This window comes from Anomalospiza imberbis, chromosome 1 (assembly GCF_031753505.1).
Source record: "Anomalospiza imberbis isolate Cuckoo-Finch-1a 21T00152 chromosome 1, ASM3175350v1, whole genome shotgun sequence".
Lineage (NCBI taxonomy): Eukaryota > Metazoa > Chordata > Aves > Passeriformes > Viduidae > Anomalospiza > Anomalospiza imberbis.
Window position 1 is genome coordinate 52,839,616 of NC_089681.1, and position 17,096 is coordinate 52,856,711.

The window sequence follows — 17,096 nt, forward strand, 5'->3', positions numbered from 1 at the left end:
TCTTACAGTCCTGACAGTCCTGAAGCTTAGGAGAATAAATTTTGGCTTGAGAGAGATTGATTTCACATTGATCTAAGCAGTTGTTTCCATGTTTACAATATATTTTCTACAGAATATATTTTTTACAGAAGTATAAAATATGGCTCTGGATGGAGCCTTCTACATTCCACTTTCTGGGAGACTGAAGATGACATCAGGATAGCTATTAAATCTTATGTGCCATCCGGAAAGAAGGCAGAAAGAATCTTAGTAGAACAAAAATTGTATTCCTGACCTAACATGAACTTTTGTGGTTTATAAAGCAGTTAGATGAAAAATTCTTTTTTTCAAAATACATAAAGATCTGTTCATGAAGATATGTAATTGTTTAATCATCAATAGTATTTATTCCAAATGTAAGTATCTAAAAAGTGAAATAAGTCCATTTCTTAGCTGCTTGAATTTTTTTTGTAGGAGTTATAAGGGGGAGGAGGTTTCTAAGATAACCTACCTATAAATAAGTTTATTTCCAAAATAAGGGAAATTGAATTTCTAGACCAGGCTGTAACATCTAGTAAGACAAATTTGAAAAAACAGTGCCCTGAGGCTTAGGTGTATTACATTGCATTTGTTATCTGTATTGTTTTCTTGGAATGCTATGTATGGGAATACATTGAATCAGGATTTTTTTTTTCCCTGAATTAGGTGAGCAAAAATATTTTTACAAGACCTTTTAAAACACAGTAAGAATAGCTTATTGTTTAGATCAGTTGTATCAGTTCAGGGGGGTTTTACATTTTTGTACATCTGAACTTATTTTCTTCTGAAAACAAAAAAGTAATCATAATCTGCTTTTGGCTCTTTGTGATTTTTGAATGATATATGATTATTCATAGCAAAATGTATCTGCTAGTGAGAAGGAAGTTCAGGATTGCAAGGCTGAGGTTTTGGATTGTCTCAGGAAGAGTGGAAAATTTCCAAATAGTTTTATATTAATAAATATTTGAAGTGTTGTGTGTCACATCTTCATTTTGATGACATCCAAATATCACATCAAGGTTTCGTATGGTCTAGTGATTGCTATAAATTCTTAGAAAAATGGTGTAAATTAATGTGTTCAATGTAAAAAGTACCTATATTCATGACACCTGTAACTCATGAGATCTAAAGCATTGTCATTTAATTCTTTAATACTCCAATTAAAATACTACATTTAAAATATATTCATTATTTTATATGTATATTAATAGGTGCAACTATTTGTATGCCTCCATCCCTAAGGAAGAGTTTGGTTGAAGCAACTGTTCTGTTTGGTCATGACGTAGGTGGTTTTCTGCTTTCAAGCACAGTACATTATTTCCTGGTTCTCTTCAGTATGCTAAATATTTTTGGTAGATTTTGGTAGCTTTGATCTGATAGAAGTCAGCTGCGTGTGCTTGCAAACACAGTGCATCAGATTACCAGAGTGATGTACCATGTTCCTGTTTTGTTCTGTCCCAGTTGAGGTTTCTTAAAGGACCTGGCTCATGACTTCTAAGAACTGAAAAGCCACTTTCCAGGAGTCACACCTTAAGAAAGTCTTAGTTTGACCAACTCAGAATGTAAGCTACTACAGTCACAGCTTAATCTTAAAAACCTGATTTGTGTTTTCCTGACCTAAGGTAACATTTTAAAATGTTTTAGTCCATCTGCCCTTACCAACTGGAGCAAAGCTGAATTCTCTGTTTTTTGAATTATCCTGGCTCTTGCTCATGACAGAAATTGCCAACTGTGGCTGCCACCCCAAGGATGCTGCAGCCCCAGAGCAGGTTCTGCAGGGCAGGCAGAGCCCGAGGGCCACACCAGGACCTGCTTGCCATTGAGGTGGCCACAATGTGGCCACAGAGGCAGAAGGAGAAAGAAGTGACAAGCGTTGAGATTCATAGGAATGAGTTGTAAGGATTGAGGGGAGGGGAGTGATTGTTGGAAAGCTTGTCAGGCAAAAGGGTCTTGGTTGCAGGGGTTGAAGCTGACGTGGTAACTGCTGTCTGGATGTTGTCCTGTGATGGAGAGGGGGCTGGCATCCAGGTACGTTTGCCATGTGCAGAATCCTCCTCTCTGCTTGCAATGGGGGGCCTTATGCAGATGAGCAGAAAAAATACTGAGGAACATACAGCAGACAAGAGAAGGGTTAAAAACAAGTGTGAAAGTTGTATCATGGTACTTGGCACCTTGAAGTGAAACAGGATTTTTCTGGAAGGCTTTAGTCACCTGGGAAGGAAGAATCGAATAGCTAGCTGTGTGGGAGGCAATTTGCAATCAAGTGTACTCCTCTGCAGTAGATTGGTACATTTTAATGAGGGAAGTATATTTGCTCTGTTTTATAGGATTTACTTAGGACTAGAAGTCTGGAAGTCATTTTAAATAGACTGCTTTGAGACATAATGGTCAGGTGGAAATATTTTAAGCATATTATATAGAAACCCTGTATTTACAACATATTTGTAGTGTCTCAAGAAGCTGAGCTGAAATGATTGCCTCTTCTTCAGAAGAGATTTTTAAAAGCAAATAATGCTCATTCAGAGGATGTAAAGGCAGTAGTGAGGAACTACTATAGCTATGCAACTTTATTTATTTACTTGTTTGCTTATTTACTTCATTAGTTATATTTTCAGCTGATGTCTCAACCATGCCACCCTTCAGAAAAGGATACCTTTACACTAGGTACTTACACTTTACCTCCTCCTCATACCCTCCGCTTCCTGTAGGCTCTGTGGGGCTGAATGGGAATGTTTTTTACATGTTTATTCCCCTTAGAGATGGCTTTCAGGGTGGGTGGGAATTGCCATCCCTGGATGGGGAGGAGAGGAAGGCAGCCATACTGTGCTCAGACCCCACACCTACAGCAGTGAGTGCCTGTGGGAGGAAGGGCTGTGTTGGACACTGCTCCCATCTGAGGGGATGGAGAGCTGGCTCCTTCTGCCTCAGGACCTGACACTTCCCCACAGTTCACTCCATTCACTGAGAAGGCAGTGCTTTTCTTTGGCCAAAGATGCCAGCAAGTGAGAGCCATTCAGTTGATGCCTCAGGTATTAGTCAAGCATAAGCTTCATATTTCAGGAATGTTCCATAGTTTCTGGTATTTATCATTTTGACTTTTCCTGTTCTTTTTTTTTTTCTTGTAGGCATTCTCTCTGTTAGGTGTCCGCTTTCTTCTTCTACTTCAGTTTGATATCTTGTCCTTTCTTGAGCTTGTTTTTGCTTTTTTCCTGCTGTAGGAACATAGAGTTTATAATAGCTGTAGCATCACTTCAAAAGGTGAATCTGCAGTGTTTAAAGCAATCATTATATAAGTAATTAAAATAACAAAGACTAAATAAACATGTCCTCACCAAGTGAAGAAATAAATTTCAAGGGCAGTATAAGCATCTGTCTGTATATAGGGTTGCTTCCTCTCTTCATTCAAGACTTTCTGCAAAGATGTCTCATGCCTGCTTTAATATCTTCTTTTCTCTAACATTTTCAAAACTTCTTAAAGAATGGAATTTTCTGTCTCTCTACATTGTGCATGGCATAGTCAGGAGGCAGGGGGGGAAGGTAAAAGGTTTTAAATCCTGAAAAGATGTGGGGAGAAACTGGCAAGCAATTTCAGAAAAGTTTCAGAATTAAGATGTTTATGCAAAATTTTGACAGGATCATGAAGTGAATAGTGGTATTACACCCATTTTGCACAGAGCCAAATTGAACTGTGGAAAAGCAGTTTGTTAGGTTTCACAAATTTGTGACTAACCAAAGGACTCCTGTGATTTATTAGCAGTGTTGAGGTGTTAAGAAAACAACTTCTGTGTTTGAGTTGATGCATTGCTTTAACAATTTTGTTCAGGGGAGGAAAGAGCCATATGATAAAGGAAATACTAATTCATCTAAGCATCCTTCACTTGAATTTAGACCGATGTAGCTGGAAAAACTCCATTAAAGTATCATTTACCAGTAAGGATATAACATAAAATGGACTCTCAGCTTTAAAACAAGCTGGATCCTTGAGTCTCTAGAGCTGTGGCTGGAGAATAGAAGGAGTCAGCAGGCAGAGTTGGACCTACCTCTCTTTACATGTATGGCTGTAACTTCCAAAGCGGCACCAAGGACAACTTTGGTTCCTCTTTCAAATAATTCTGAAATAAGCTTGCTGGCAGACATTTCTGGATTGGGTAGCCTGGGATAGCTGCTAGGAAAAGCACGTTTTGCCAGGCAGCTGTTTGGAGGATGTGGTGTTGAGCACAGACTCTGAAAGTCTTGCAATCAAGTTATTATATTGCATGAGAAAATACCAAGTTGCAGAAAGTTGTGTTTTTCAGGAAAAGTTGCACAATCTTTTTAAAGTTACAGGCTGGTTCTTTCTCCAAAAAGCTAATGTTTATAAGCTGAGCGGCTTTTGGCATCACTTTTATGCCTTTTCCGTGACAGAAGCATAAATTCAGTTAAAAGATGAAATGAACATGCTTCTAGGTAACTTTTGTACTTACAGTAAATTTTATATATGGACTGGCATGAATTTTGAAGACAGTCTTCATTATATATCGTGTGCTGGAAACTCTCAGCAGCTATATGTTCTGTCTATTTTATTGCATTTTGCTAATAAATGCTTATGGCTTTTCTTCTGTAAGTGTGTAATCTATAATTTTGCAAAGCATAAAGGATGAAGGTTAGGAGAAGGAACAGCGCAGACTGGGGATTGAAAAAACTGAGAAATGTTCTCTGATTTATTGCATTTCCAATTTTCAGGAGTTCTTTGAACATGCAAAAAAGCTCTGGGATGATGAAGGTGTAAAGGCATGCTTCGAGAGGTCAAACGAATATCAACTGATTGACTGTGCACAGTAGTAAGTATTTCCTTTTTATGAAATTTATAGCCAAGAATGTGATCATCTCTAACAAGTTAGAAAATATATAAGAGAAATTCAGGAGTTTTGCAATGTAGGAATTAACATTTTCATTCTCTGTATAGGTGGAGCATGTATAGCAAAATTAATTTATTATCGTAGTTGTATTTAGTTGTATCATAATACCATTATGATACAACTAAATATTCTGCCTCAAATATTTCACATCTAATAAAGAAAAGTATAAAAAATTAAATAACTTTAAGTATCTTTATTCTACGCAAAATGATTTACATAAAATCATTTCAATTGAAACTATTAAGTTGGAAAAATGTTGAGTCAATCTAAGAAGAATCCTTTGTTTAAAATTCTGAGACCGAGACAGTGCTGAAATTGCTCTGTCTTTTCACATTCCAGAAAAATTTCTGAGACATTTACATAACCAGATGCATACCTGGATTACTAATATATTTTCGAGGTGGAAAAAATTATAAGCAGTACTTAATTAAAGACAGTAGTACATTTGGTATTCTGTCCTTCAAAGTGGAGTGGTACGCATGTACGTAGCACAGTCAAAATCTGTAAAACAGATTCAATCTGGTCAGAAATGTTCTGAGAAGTGGTAGTAGATAGTGAAGGTGCAAATCATAATACATAGTACAGTGATGAAAACCTATTAATCAAAAAATAGTCTGTTAACATTACAAGTGCTACAAACTCAGCTGTCCTTGATAGTAACACGGGTCTGAATTAGATTTCCATGGAAAATACACATTTCATGTAAACCGCTATTGCGAGAATATAGACTCATACAGTTACTATGTGATTTAGGGTTTTCAGAGAACACACTCCAGTGTGTTGTGATTTATCTAATTGGCAGTATGGTCAGCAGCCATGCCACAAGTCTGTTCTTGCACTCAGTGTTTTGCTTTTCCCTCCTCTCTGCTCTTGGTGCTGAGCCTGAAGCAGAGGAATAGGTCCATGTCACTAAAGGACTTGTCGTGCTTCTGCCACAGTGGGGAATTTCGGTGTTGCAGGTCATAATTTGTTTTCCCTCTTTCCAGACCATTTTTGGGAAAAAAATGATTCATCAGCACATGGAAGTGAGGAAAAATTAGATATGTGTATGAAGGAACTCATTTGACCTCAGTGCATTTACCAAAACCTGGGCATTTGCTCACAGTCCAGAGTAGCTAGAAATTAAAGCAGTGGTTGAACACTGAGAGACTTAGACAGCTGTCCTAGGTTGTAATCAGTGGGTTTCCTCTCTGCCCTCACTCAGCACCACCACCATAGTACAGATCTCAGTTGTGCTTGCTGAAAAGTGCAGTCTGACTGTTTATCATATCTATTCACACACTAAAACATCAGACCAAGAAAACAGAGTAGCAGTACATATTTAAAATATGTGAATTTGAACCCTATTTCAGTGATCAGTAAGGGTCTCACAATCCTCTTTGAAAAATGGTGGTGAAAAAGCCAGACAAAACCAGGAATACACCAAATTATAGTGCTAATGGTAGTGTGTTTTCCCTTTAAAAAAATTTTGCCTATCTACAGGCTCTGACAGGAAGAATGTTAGGTCTCTTGTTGTGTCCAAAACCAAAACACAAATGAGGGAAAAAATTGGATCTAGAATTAAGTCCACTGTCTTGGAACAGAAAACTAAATCCTACTAGCTTTTTTCTGTAAAAGGTTAAAGCAAGTTTATGGTTTTTTCTATGTTTCTTTCCTCCATAACTTCCAACTGGATTGCTTTTCCTTTATTCTAAAATTATTTGTTATAGTAGTGAGTGCATTTACATAATTCTTCACCTTCAAGTCCCTTTATGAAGTATCATTTGATATTTAAATATTCCTTGAGTGTATCTGTGCTTTTCATGCCGTGATCTACCTGAAAATATAACAACTTATCCTTGTTTACACACCTTCAGTCTTAGAGCAGAGACTTGAAATTCAGGTGCAGCAGTGTCAGTGATCTGATCAAACAGCATTTTTCTCACAGGTATTGATGATTTCAAACACTGAAGTATAATCTTGACAGAAAAATGCTAAAAATGCACCCAACTTTTACCTGCCTCTCTACCCAGAAGAACATTTCTGTGCTAGTGTTGGATGAACGTTTGTCAGGGTGGTGGGGTCACATCCTCCTCTTAACTGAGAGCCTGTAAGCAGAGGTTGGAAATCCAGTTCTGATATCCACACACCAGTTCTTTCATGCACTTAGAAAATAGTGAGGGTGCTGTTTTCTGGCTCAGCAGGAGCGTGTGGCATTTCTCTCAGAACCTGTCCGTGGTCATCTTTGACTGATGAAAGGGAAAAGGGAAGGAGTGTAGTGCTGATATACATGCTTACTGTGGGATTTTGAAACATCTGCAGTGTTTCCATTACACTGGCTTTAGGAGAAAACATCCCATGCCATCAGCTAAATCCTAATCTTTTACTTGGTAGTGAAGGAAGAACATTATCAGTAGGTCACCACTTCGCAGCTTAAAAAAACACAAAGCCAAACCTAAAAAATCCCAGCATCTGTTATAAATATCATTGGACTACAAGTTGGGTGGCTGGCTTAGGAATACTGAAAAGCATTATTAGCAAATTATAATGTCAGCAACCAACCTTGCTGACTGTTAAATGAGTTGCAAATACAGTGTATTTTGGAATAGTTGAATTTGGCTACAGTACAGGGATTCTGTATTTTTAAAACTTAACCTAATTTTCTTTATTGCTGTTGGAGAAGTATTTTGCTGGAATCAGAGGTAGTAGAAGGACACAGAGGCAAATGTTTAATTTATGTTATGCCTGAAAGTTAATTTTCCTTGATCCTCAATGCCCTTTCAAATTATCAGGATACTGTTCCTTCACAAAAATGAGAATGGAGGCCTGCTTTTCCCTCATTCTCATTCATTTAATCATTTTAATAATTTTAATATTTTTTACAAGAGTCTTTATGTATCTCACTTCATTTCACACTAAGGAATACATTTAGTGCACATATCATGTTTATGCATCATGTGATATTTGTAACAAATACGAATCTGTGGCCAAGCCAGAGGTCAGCAAAGATCAGGATTCTTCTTTATCACCAGCTACAAAGACATTTATGTGACTCTTGGCCAGGGTATTACTGCATGGCCATCAACCATCTTCTTTCCTTAATGACCTTCATATTTCTTCGATATTAATATCATAAAACTGACAGGCTATTGTTTTCCCTGTCCTCTGATTTAATATTTCTTAAAAGGTAGATTTCAAGTTTAATCTTAAAAACTGATACTTACCCTGAAAAGTTGATTTTATTTAGTTGTGTCCCCATTTGACTTAGACAGATTTCAGCAGATTTATTCTGTTTGTGATGATAAATCTCCCATCTAACTTTAACTTATTTGAACTCTATTCAAACTGTGCTTTCTGTCTGTATTCACATAATTTAGATTTAGCAAATTCTAGGTCTGTGAGGGACTTTCAGATTGTGATTTAGAGAAGTTTTGGCATTGAAATCTATAGTACATAAACAATAGGCAGAAATTAAAATTTTCCTGTAATTCTAGGACAGTTTTCTCAAAGTTAGTTTCTTATATGATGAATACAGCTCCATTTTTAATATTTCAGTTTCTTCATACTGGTTACCAAATACCCAAATTGTATTGTATCCATGGAAGGGAACCACGAAGAAAAGTTCTGTAAATGTAGAACAGAACAAAACAAATAAAGGTTCGGGTATGATGGCCTTCAAATAAAAAATTACCCAGAAAAAAAAATGTGAGTTGATTTTATCTTTAAAACTTTGAAAATTTAAGTCAATTAATTTATGTGGCAATGAAGAGGTATAAAATTTCAATTCAGAACCTCAGTCATCCTTGGGGATATCGAGCACCCCCCGTCTGGTGACGTCCATCTGTTGTTTCCATAAAGTAAGCATTGAGCTAACTTAGTTTTGGCTACTCAGCTGTCAGGTGGCTTGCTAAAATTAGTTTCAGTGATCAGAAAAAACGGTGTGGGGATGCTTGCAGTGCTCAGACATTGCCAGGGAAAGGTGGTAGTACTAGAGCACAAGAGCAGACCAGCAGAACTAGGCCCTTTGGGAAATGGACAAAAAAGACAAAAGCAGAACACTAAGTTCTCTTTTTAGGTCACACACAGCTCAAGCTCAAGCTGTTGTTGTTAGAAATAAGAAATTAATGCCTTTCAGGTTTATTGGAGAGGTCCAGAATAGAATTTTGTCTCACTGTGTTCACACTGAAATAGCAGCATGTGTGTTCATGAGTGGCCATGGCTGGAAAGAGTTTTACTCAGCTCACTGAGTACCTTGGGACAGGAAGTAGACCAAGGATTTAAGGGAACTCTGCCCTCAACCAATACTTTGTCCCAGTTTATCTGTCTTCTTTCCCTGACAAAATAAACCACTTCTGATACACTTAAGTGTGAAGGGCTAAATTGGTCTCTCTGTGAACATTTGGGCTAATAAAACTTCATTATACAAGTTCTCAGGAAAGCAAACACAGGGGATGTGAGCTTGGCCAAAGAAAATTGATGTGATATTTGAGCTGATATAGACGAAAAAGACACAGATGTTATTTCTTTTTGCAGTTATTCTGTCCTAGAAAAGGTTTTCAGCCAATTTCTGTCTATCCTAGTATTAGATAGAATAATTGAAAAAAAAAAACCCTACTCTTTGTGTTGTTGTCCAGATTCAACTCTCGAGGCGATAAAAAAGATGATTATTTTCTCAACAGCAGCACTTCTTAAAACCAAGCATATTTTTGACTTGCCTTGCACTCTTCTAGACATAAGGTTTAATTGCTGGCATGCACAGTCATCAGTAAATTCCCTTCTATAGTCTGAGGTCAGAAAAGCTGCCTTGGCATTCTCTGCTTCTTGTGTCTCGTGTGGCATTGTAGACAGGTGTATTAGTATACTCTTTCTTCATAAGGGGCGGTGAAGTAAATGTGGATAGATTTATAATAAATTCAGCTAAGCACTATTATTGTTGCTGTTGTTATCTAGAGAACATTATTTTTTAAAGCAGTGATTCTTTTTACATTTGGCAACTGCTTATTAAATATAGGACTAATGCTTTTTACTTAGAGAAATGAGGGAAAAGTATTAATTTGAAATGTTTCATGTAATGAGATTTTAAGAACTAAATTTTTATGGTGATACAAGAAAACCATAATATTATTTTCTTCCATCTATTCTGGTTCATATATAAACAACTCACTGTGATTATAAAGTTTCTTCATTTTTTCCTTTTAAAGTTTCTCATGCAGTATCACTTTCAAACCTTAAGAATTCATTGTTTAAGTTAGAAGCAAATTTTGTTTGGTTAATTCATGAACAAGTTTTCTCCACTTACCTGATCTAAACTATAAGCCTTAACCAACCACTAAATTGTTATTTAATAGTTAAAAAGAGAGAAAGGTTATATTTATAGAGTAATCACTTTAGCCTCACTGATGAGTGTTCTAAACAGAGGTGGTTGCCAGATAGGACAGAAGTCATTCTCCAGTGTGTAATGCTTGCATTTTTTACTGTTTACTAACTAATAGACCACACTCTCAAGAGGCAGAATTGTGGTTTCTTAAAATATGCACTGGGAATTCTATGAAATAACCTTTTCATGTGTTGCTGTGAATTTTTGTTGTTGTTGTTGTTCCCCTTTTTGCCTTCATTTACGAAACAAAAATCATTAGATTTAACCAATTCTGTCTTAATTTTGGTAATCAAAATGTAACCATCATGTTATAATCCTAGTATTTAGAAGTACAAAGATACAGAATAAGAAAGCAGCTGGAGAAAACTCCAAAATGCCTTTGTATTTTCGGTTTGGAGGATGAAGCAGTATGAAAATACCATTTACAAATAGCCAGAATGGCATACAGGCATGTACCCCCCTGTTTAAGCCACTTTAGTAAACAAATGCCTTCCATACCTAGAGAACAAAATAGCACTTCTCAAATATAAAAATAATATAGAAGGTAGTTTTTAAACACAGCACCTTCTCTGCCTTTTAAAATTGATGTGACAAATACTTTTTCTTATTAACTAAACGCTACTGGAGAACTGTTTAAGCAGCTCTAGATGGGCTGCTCAAACGTAAGTTTAAACCATACATTTTCCCACATGCTTCACTGTGTATGACTGAGTATGTTTCCTGCGGTTTTAGAACAACCAAAAGGTTGAAAGTCAAAGGCAGAAAAACATAAAATATTCCCTAGCCTCAATTTAAAGGAGTAATAAAATCTAAAGACCACGCAGAGTCATGACAGATGCATGAAAGTACACTTTGACTATTTTTGATGTTTTATTAGAGAGTGTTAGTTTTCTTCAAAAAAAAAAATACAGCAAAGGTGGCTTTATTCTGTTGAGGAAACAGTTTTTCCCCCCCAGTCATCAAAATTTTCAGTTTTTCCTGAACAACTGATGAATGTTTTTCCTAATTTTTTTTTTTTCCTGACTGCACACATGGGGCAATAATAGGTGCAGGACACGTTAGTGTAACATGGCAACTCAGCTTCATTTGGAAATGTAATCCATTCAGCAAATTGGAGAATTGCAAGCAGGTCCATCAGCTGAGCTTGTCTGCATTTAGTTTTCTCTATTAGTATTCTGTATTTAATTTGGAGATATATTTTTCCATATCCTTTCAACAGAGTTAAACTACAAGCTTTTGCAATTGTGTCTGCAATACAAAATTTGAGGAGCTTTTCAAGCCTGAGCAAAAGACTGCTGAAGCACCAAGACACTCAGTGTCACCCTCAGCATATACACTCTTAAAGCATCAATATCCTTTATAACAAAGAAAGAGCCTTCTGTTGCATTTATTATTAAAAGAGAAAAGACTGTTTATTTTGCATGGCAGCAGTGAGGATAGATGTGAATAGGTGCTGGTAACAGGGCTGAATCAGTGAACTGGCACAGTGGGCCAGTGTGACTGGTGAAAATGACCAGACTCTGGGATACTGAGCATCAGGAAGGGAAGGCTTCTCTGTAAGACTGGACTGCACTGAGGGACATTTTTTTTTTTTAATTTTATATATTAAAATCATATAAGTGCTTAGTAAAACATAGGAAAGGAAAATAGTAGAGTTAATCAGCATACTTTGAAATTGCCTTGAAAGTTTATCTCTTTATCTAGAGTACAGATAACTGCCAATAAAGAGCACCTTAAAAATGTGTATTCCTACTGGCACATTAAAGAAAGAATACAGTAAACATGCTGATACAGCTTAACTCCAGAAATCCTGATTATGAATCATTGTTCAGGGTCAGCATCTCAAAATGTCTCCAAATGAAGTAAAACTGCCGATGATTGTTATCTAGAATCTGCATGCAGGATTTATGAGTGGATTTCAGAAGGAAGCTGTGGGTCATTCTGTCAGTTGTGGTGTTATTTATATGCTGTTCTTGGTTTAGAACTCTTCCAGTGTATGCGTGGGAGAAAGAGTAAACTATGACCAAAGCCAGCTTCATTATATTGCAGGGAACATTGAGAGTCACTTATATTTATTCCACTTCTACAGATTTTAATTCAATCTGTTAATTTACAATTCATTGCTGAGTGTGTGCATGTTCTCAGTGGCAGAGATTAGTTGGTTAAAGAATACATCACTTATTAATAAGTTTATCATTATGTAACACAAATGTATTTTAGGTTTTGTCTGTGGGACTTTTTTTTTTACTATTCCCTATAGAAAAAGTGTGTTCCATATTCTCTTACTTTAAACCTAATCTACTGTGAAATGCATGTTTACATACTAAATATAACAACTGTATAACAACTGTGAGTTGAAGGCTTAAAAAAGAAGAGCATTGAAAATTTAATGGCAGGTTATATAGGATACTGTCAAATTACTAACACTTGAGGTCTGAGTTTTCTTAAATGCCACATGCATATTTTCACTTAGAGATGGTCAGTTTTTCTTTCTTTCAAGTAGTCAGTTTCACATGACAGGATAAAGAAAGGCCAAGAGTCATATTTCTTACTTAAGAAACTCCTCACTGGCCAGACTCTGCATACACAGGCTGTTCTGCACTAATAGATGTACACAGCCTTGTTTATGTTAAGATCTACAAGAAGCCAGGGTTTGGGTGGCTGTGTTTTTCTAAATCGACACTGCGCTGACAGATTTGGAAAAAGAAAGATGGTGGAATGCAGAAGTTAAGAAATAAGAAAATAAAATACAGTTGATACTGTATTAAAAAAGTGTAAAGACTAAGCATCTGTGCTTGAAAAATAAATTTTACACCTCAGACTAAACCAAAATAGAGTCATGGTATTTATCAGTTTGGTTGTAATCCCGATTTTAAGACAAATCAGACTGGGAAACTAAGCAGTTCAAGGGTGTCTCTCTACTTCTCATAATTAAGTTAAGGCTAATTTTGTTCATTTTAGTACAAAACAACAGTAATGCTGCCAAAATTTTTTAAAAGTTTATTTGACTTTAGAGAAATTGTTTCAGTTGTGTCTTTCGTAAAAGTATTCTTTCTGATTTAATTATAGTTGTTTGTTACATTGTGGGGTTCAACCTGAAGTTTAATTTGTGCCTAAATTAAGCAGTGGAAAAGAACATATGTATAAGACGTATCAGTAGACATCCTGTTTAATGGGCTTACCAAATAATAAAACTTTTGAAAGATCATTCATTCTAGAATTGGTTCAAAAATTAGTTGTTTCTTCTCTTACTACTCCCCTGATAATTCCATTAATTGTAATCAAAAAAGAGAGATGAGTTTAAGCAGTTTTCACATATAAGTACTAAGGCAGGGAAAGGTGAATCTTGAAATCAGTTGTATGGATTTTCTGAGAACAACCTTTCAGTTTTGGTTTTCTTTCATGAACATGGCAGGGAGGCTGGGAGGTTTTGTTTTGTTTTTCAGATATTTGTTCGTGTAAATTAATTGGACTGAATATCAAAATAACCCTTAAGTACATTTTCTGACCAAAATCTCTTGCTACATTTCTTTATTCCTGCTTTTGCCTCCATGCTGTTTTTTGTCTTTCTTTAAGAAGGATTCACTACCTTTCTTTTGGTTTAGAAGGACGAGTGGACGAGTTTGGGAAGATCTGCATTCTGAGCATTAGTATCCTGAAATCCTAGTGGTACAGATTTTGGATAGTTAATCTTTTTGAAGTTTCCTTCCAACTACATTGTGAAGAAGTTTAATGGTCAGCATGGTGTAATTTCTTGGCCTCCTCTTATTTATTGGCACAACTATGTCGAACATGTAATTGCCAACACTACTATAGCAATTATTAAAAAACAGTTTATTAAAGAGCAGTAGAATGCTCTAGGGCAGTGTTGCCACCAGGGTTTATTCTGTTCAGGGAATGTAGAAGTAAGCTTTAAGTGTAAAGGAGCTTGTTGGTCCAGTATGACTTCTATATTCATTTAGTTGGTTGCCCTATTTCCTTACATTGTCAGGATCTTAGAAGCCCTTTTTCCCAGCAATTTTGCCATAAACTTGCTTTTCACCACAAACATCGTGGTTTTGAAAAGCTTTCCTCTAAAGAGGCATATGCCAGGGAACATTTTTCTACGTTCTACAGAACTGATTGTAGTGAACTATAGTTCATTACATCAGCATTGTTACAATTCTTCAAAAAAGGGGTGTCAAATGTAGTCACTAGTTTTCCCAAGTTTCATTTTCTTGTAACTACATGGAAGTCTTTCTATTTTGGGGGTTTGGTGTTTTTGTTTTGTTTTGTTTTGCATCACAGCAGGGCTTGTGTTTTGCACTGGTTAGTCACCCCTTTCCTCTGAGGTTTGTAGGCAGCTCCTGTCAGTAGGGGCTGACGTCAAGGTGGGAGGTTTTCCAGAGGAGGTTGTGGTGTAGAGAGCACAGCTAACACAGGCAAAATTTAGGGGTTTTGACCTGACAGTAACCAGCAAATTATATTATGTAAAAATGACAAGGGTGAGACCTCTATCAAAGCTTATTAATAGAAATTTGTTAACTTGCTTATAAATATACCATTCTGTACCTGTGTCAGGGAGATCATCATAATATACAGTATGTTGAAAGAATTTTTAAATTATTATTAAAAATTATTTTAGGCATGCTTTTACTAAGTTGTAAACAAGCTATACCTTTTTAGAATATGAAAAGAAGATGAAAAGAGAAGATTATATGTGGGCGAAGATAATAAACATGGGTTCACAAATAAACCAAAAGTAATAAAGTACAAAGTATTTTTGGCAGAAATTCAGTCTCTTATGTCTTTTTAATGAGGCAAATGTTAAATGTATGGGATTGCACAATGTTGAGGGGGCTTAGCCTATGTCCTGATGGAAGTGAGCAGAATGGATACGAGGAGGGAAAAAGAACAAACCATCACATAAGATCCCACAAACAACCAAAGAGACATTGCTAGTGAGATCTTTTATTTCCACACCACATGAAGAGCACAGCACAGGTGAATGTTCAGAAACTTGAGTAAATGCACTGTTGGATTCTGAGCAGCCGAGGTAGCCTGGCTAAAAGACAGTTACAATAAACATGAGATAAGTACGTGTACTGTGAGGTTGTCAGAAATACACAGAAGACCACAAAAACTGAAATGTAGAAAAAAAAAATCTTTAAGAGAGGAAAATAATAAGCAAAAAGTAAATGGTTGTGCTTTCCATTAATTTCTTTAGAAAGGAAATAATTGAAGGACAATTCCAAAACATTTAATTCTAAACCTTTCAGCCTGTGGGATGAGTTTAAGACAAATGTCTTTATTCACAAGACAGGTTTCTTCTTCTTGGCCTCATTGCTCCAGAAGATGGGTGTTATCTGCAGTAGTAGGCTAGGAGCACAACTACACTTTTTTTCCAGAGGAGAAATAGGAAAGGCTTTCCAAGTGAAAAGTCTCAGTTTCATTCTGCCTCTAATAGGATTGGTTCTAGTTTTCTAAATTGGAGTGTGGACCTCAGAGCACCAAGACAGGTGCTTCTGTTTTAACAAGTGTGGTGCTGTCCTCTTTGCCTGAAAAAAAGTTCCCTACAAAAATGTTTATCGAGAACAGTGCTCTTTAAGCACAACATTCAGTAATTCCCTGTACCTCCATAGAAATCCATGAAAACCTGTGAAAAAGATCATGGGTTCTTCAGGGGACTTACTGGCTTTTTCCAGCCCCTGAAAGGTTCATCATCACTCATGTTTAATCAATTTTCTCTCTTAAAATAGAGTCAGAAGCATATCTCACTATCACACTCTTTTGGAGAGATTTCAGCATAAAAGCTGCTTATTTTCTGGAGATTTTTCACCTTACATGTGTAACAGTTATTGCAACACTGGCTGAAAGTTTCTGAGCAGAATCCAGCGTGTTTGGGTTTTTATTTGCATTGCCTTTTTTCTTCTGTTTCAGTGCACAGATGTGTGACTTACTTGTGGTCTTGATCTAAATTTGGTGGCTGACATATTTCCCTTTTTTCTCTCCACTTACTGATAACTTCAGATCCATTTCTTTGCTTTACCCTGTTTTGTTTGTTCATTGTTTTATTCTTGATAAATTGACTGTTTTCTATGATTTGGGCCTCTGGGCACTTGAGATACAAGATAATGTGTCATTTTTGTCAGTCACAGTGAGATGTCTTGCATATCTACCTGCATGTGTAAGGTTGGCTTATCTATCTGCTATTCCCAATCCTCTGACCTTTTCTTAATAATTTCATAATTTTCTATTTTATGTATCAATATAATCAGACAAAGCATACCAGCAGAAAAAAAAAAGGGGGGGGGGGGAATGGGCACTGCTTTCAGAACAGATGTTTTCATCTTATTAGTAAATCCATTCTTCCTTCATGATTCTCAAGTGAAAAGAATCCATCAGAAACTCTTATTGGAGTATGCTGGAAATTACAACTGTTGTTGTGTATAAATAATAAAACTATTAACAAATCAAAGATTTGGCTTTATATGCATTTCTGCTTTTAAGTAGTTTAAAAGTAGGCAGGTAACTTACCTATTTCTCAGATGATGACAGAAATAAAGTAACAAGTAGAACCTGGCTTCAGGATACAAACTTCCTAGAAACATAATCCTTTAAAGTATTCATTTGTTTGAAGTCCTCTTTGTCTGTAAGAAACGACCTTTTCAATGAAGGAGCATTCCTTCTCCAGTTATATGGCCTCAACAGAAAAAGCCTGAACTGCCCAGTTGGATGAAGGACTTATGTTCATTTCTGGGGAAAGTGAGGACTCTTCACTTATTTCTCCCTTGCTAAAAGATAAATAATCAAATCGCAGTTGTTTCTCAAAATGTAAACAGAAG

General features: G+C 36.3%; 1 protein-coding gene across 3 annotated transcripts in view; it reads left to right on the forward strand.

The window, feature by feature from the left end:
- GNAL (G protein subunit alpha L) overlaps positions 1–17,096 on the forward strand; it is a 183,690-nt gene that overhangs the window by 120,876 nt on the left and 45,718 nt on the right. For all 3 annotated transcript variants that reach the window (XM_068192595.1, XM_068192602.1, XM_068192612.1), the window contains exon 5: positions 4,741–4,838. In XM_068192595.1, coding sequence (XP_068048696.1) covers positions 4,741–4,838 — 98 coding nt within the window. The remainder of the gene's footprint in view (positions 1–4,740; positions 4,839–17,096) is intronic.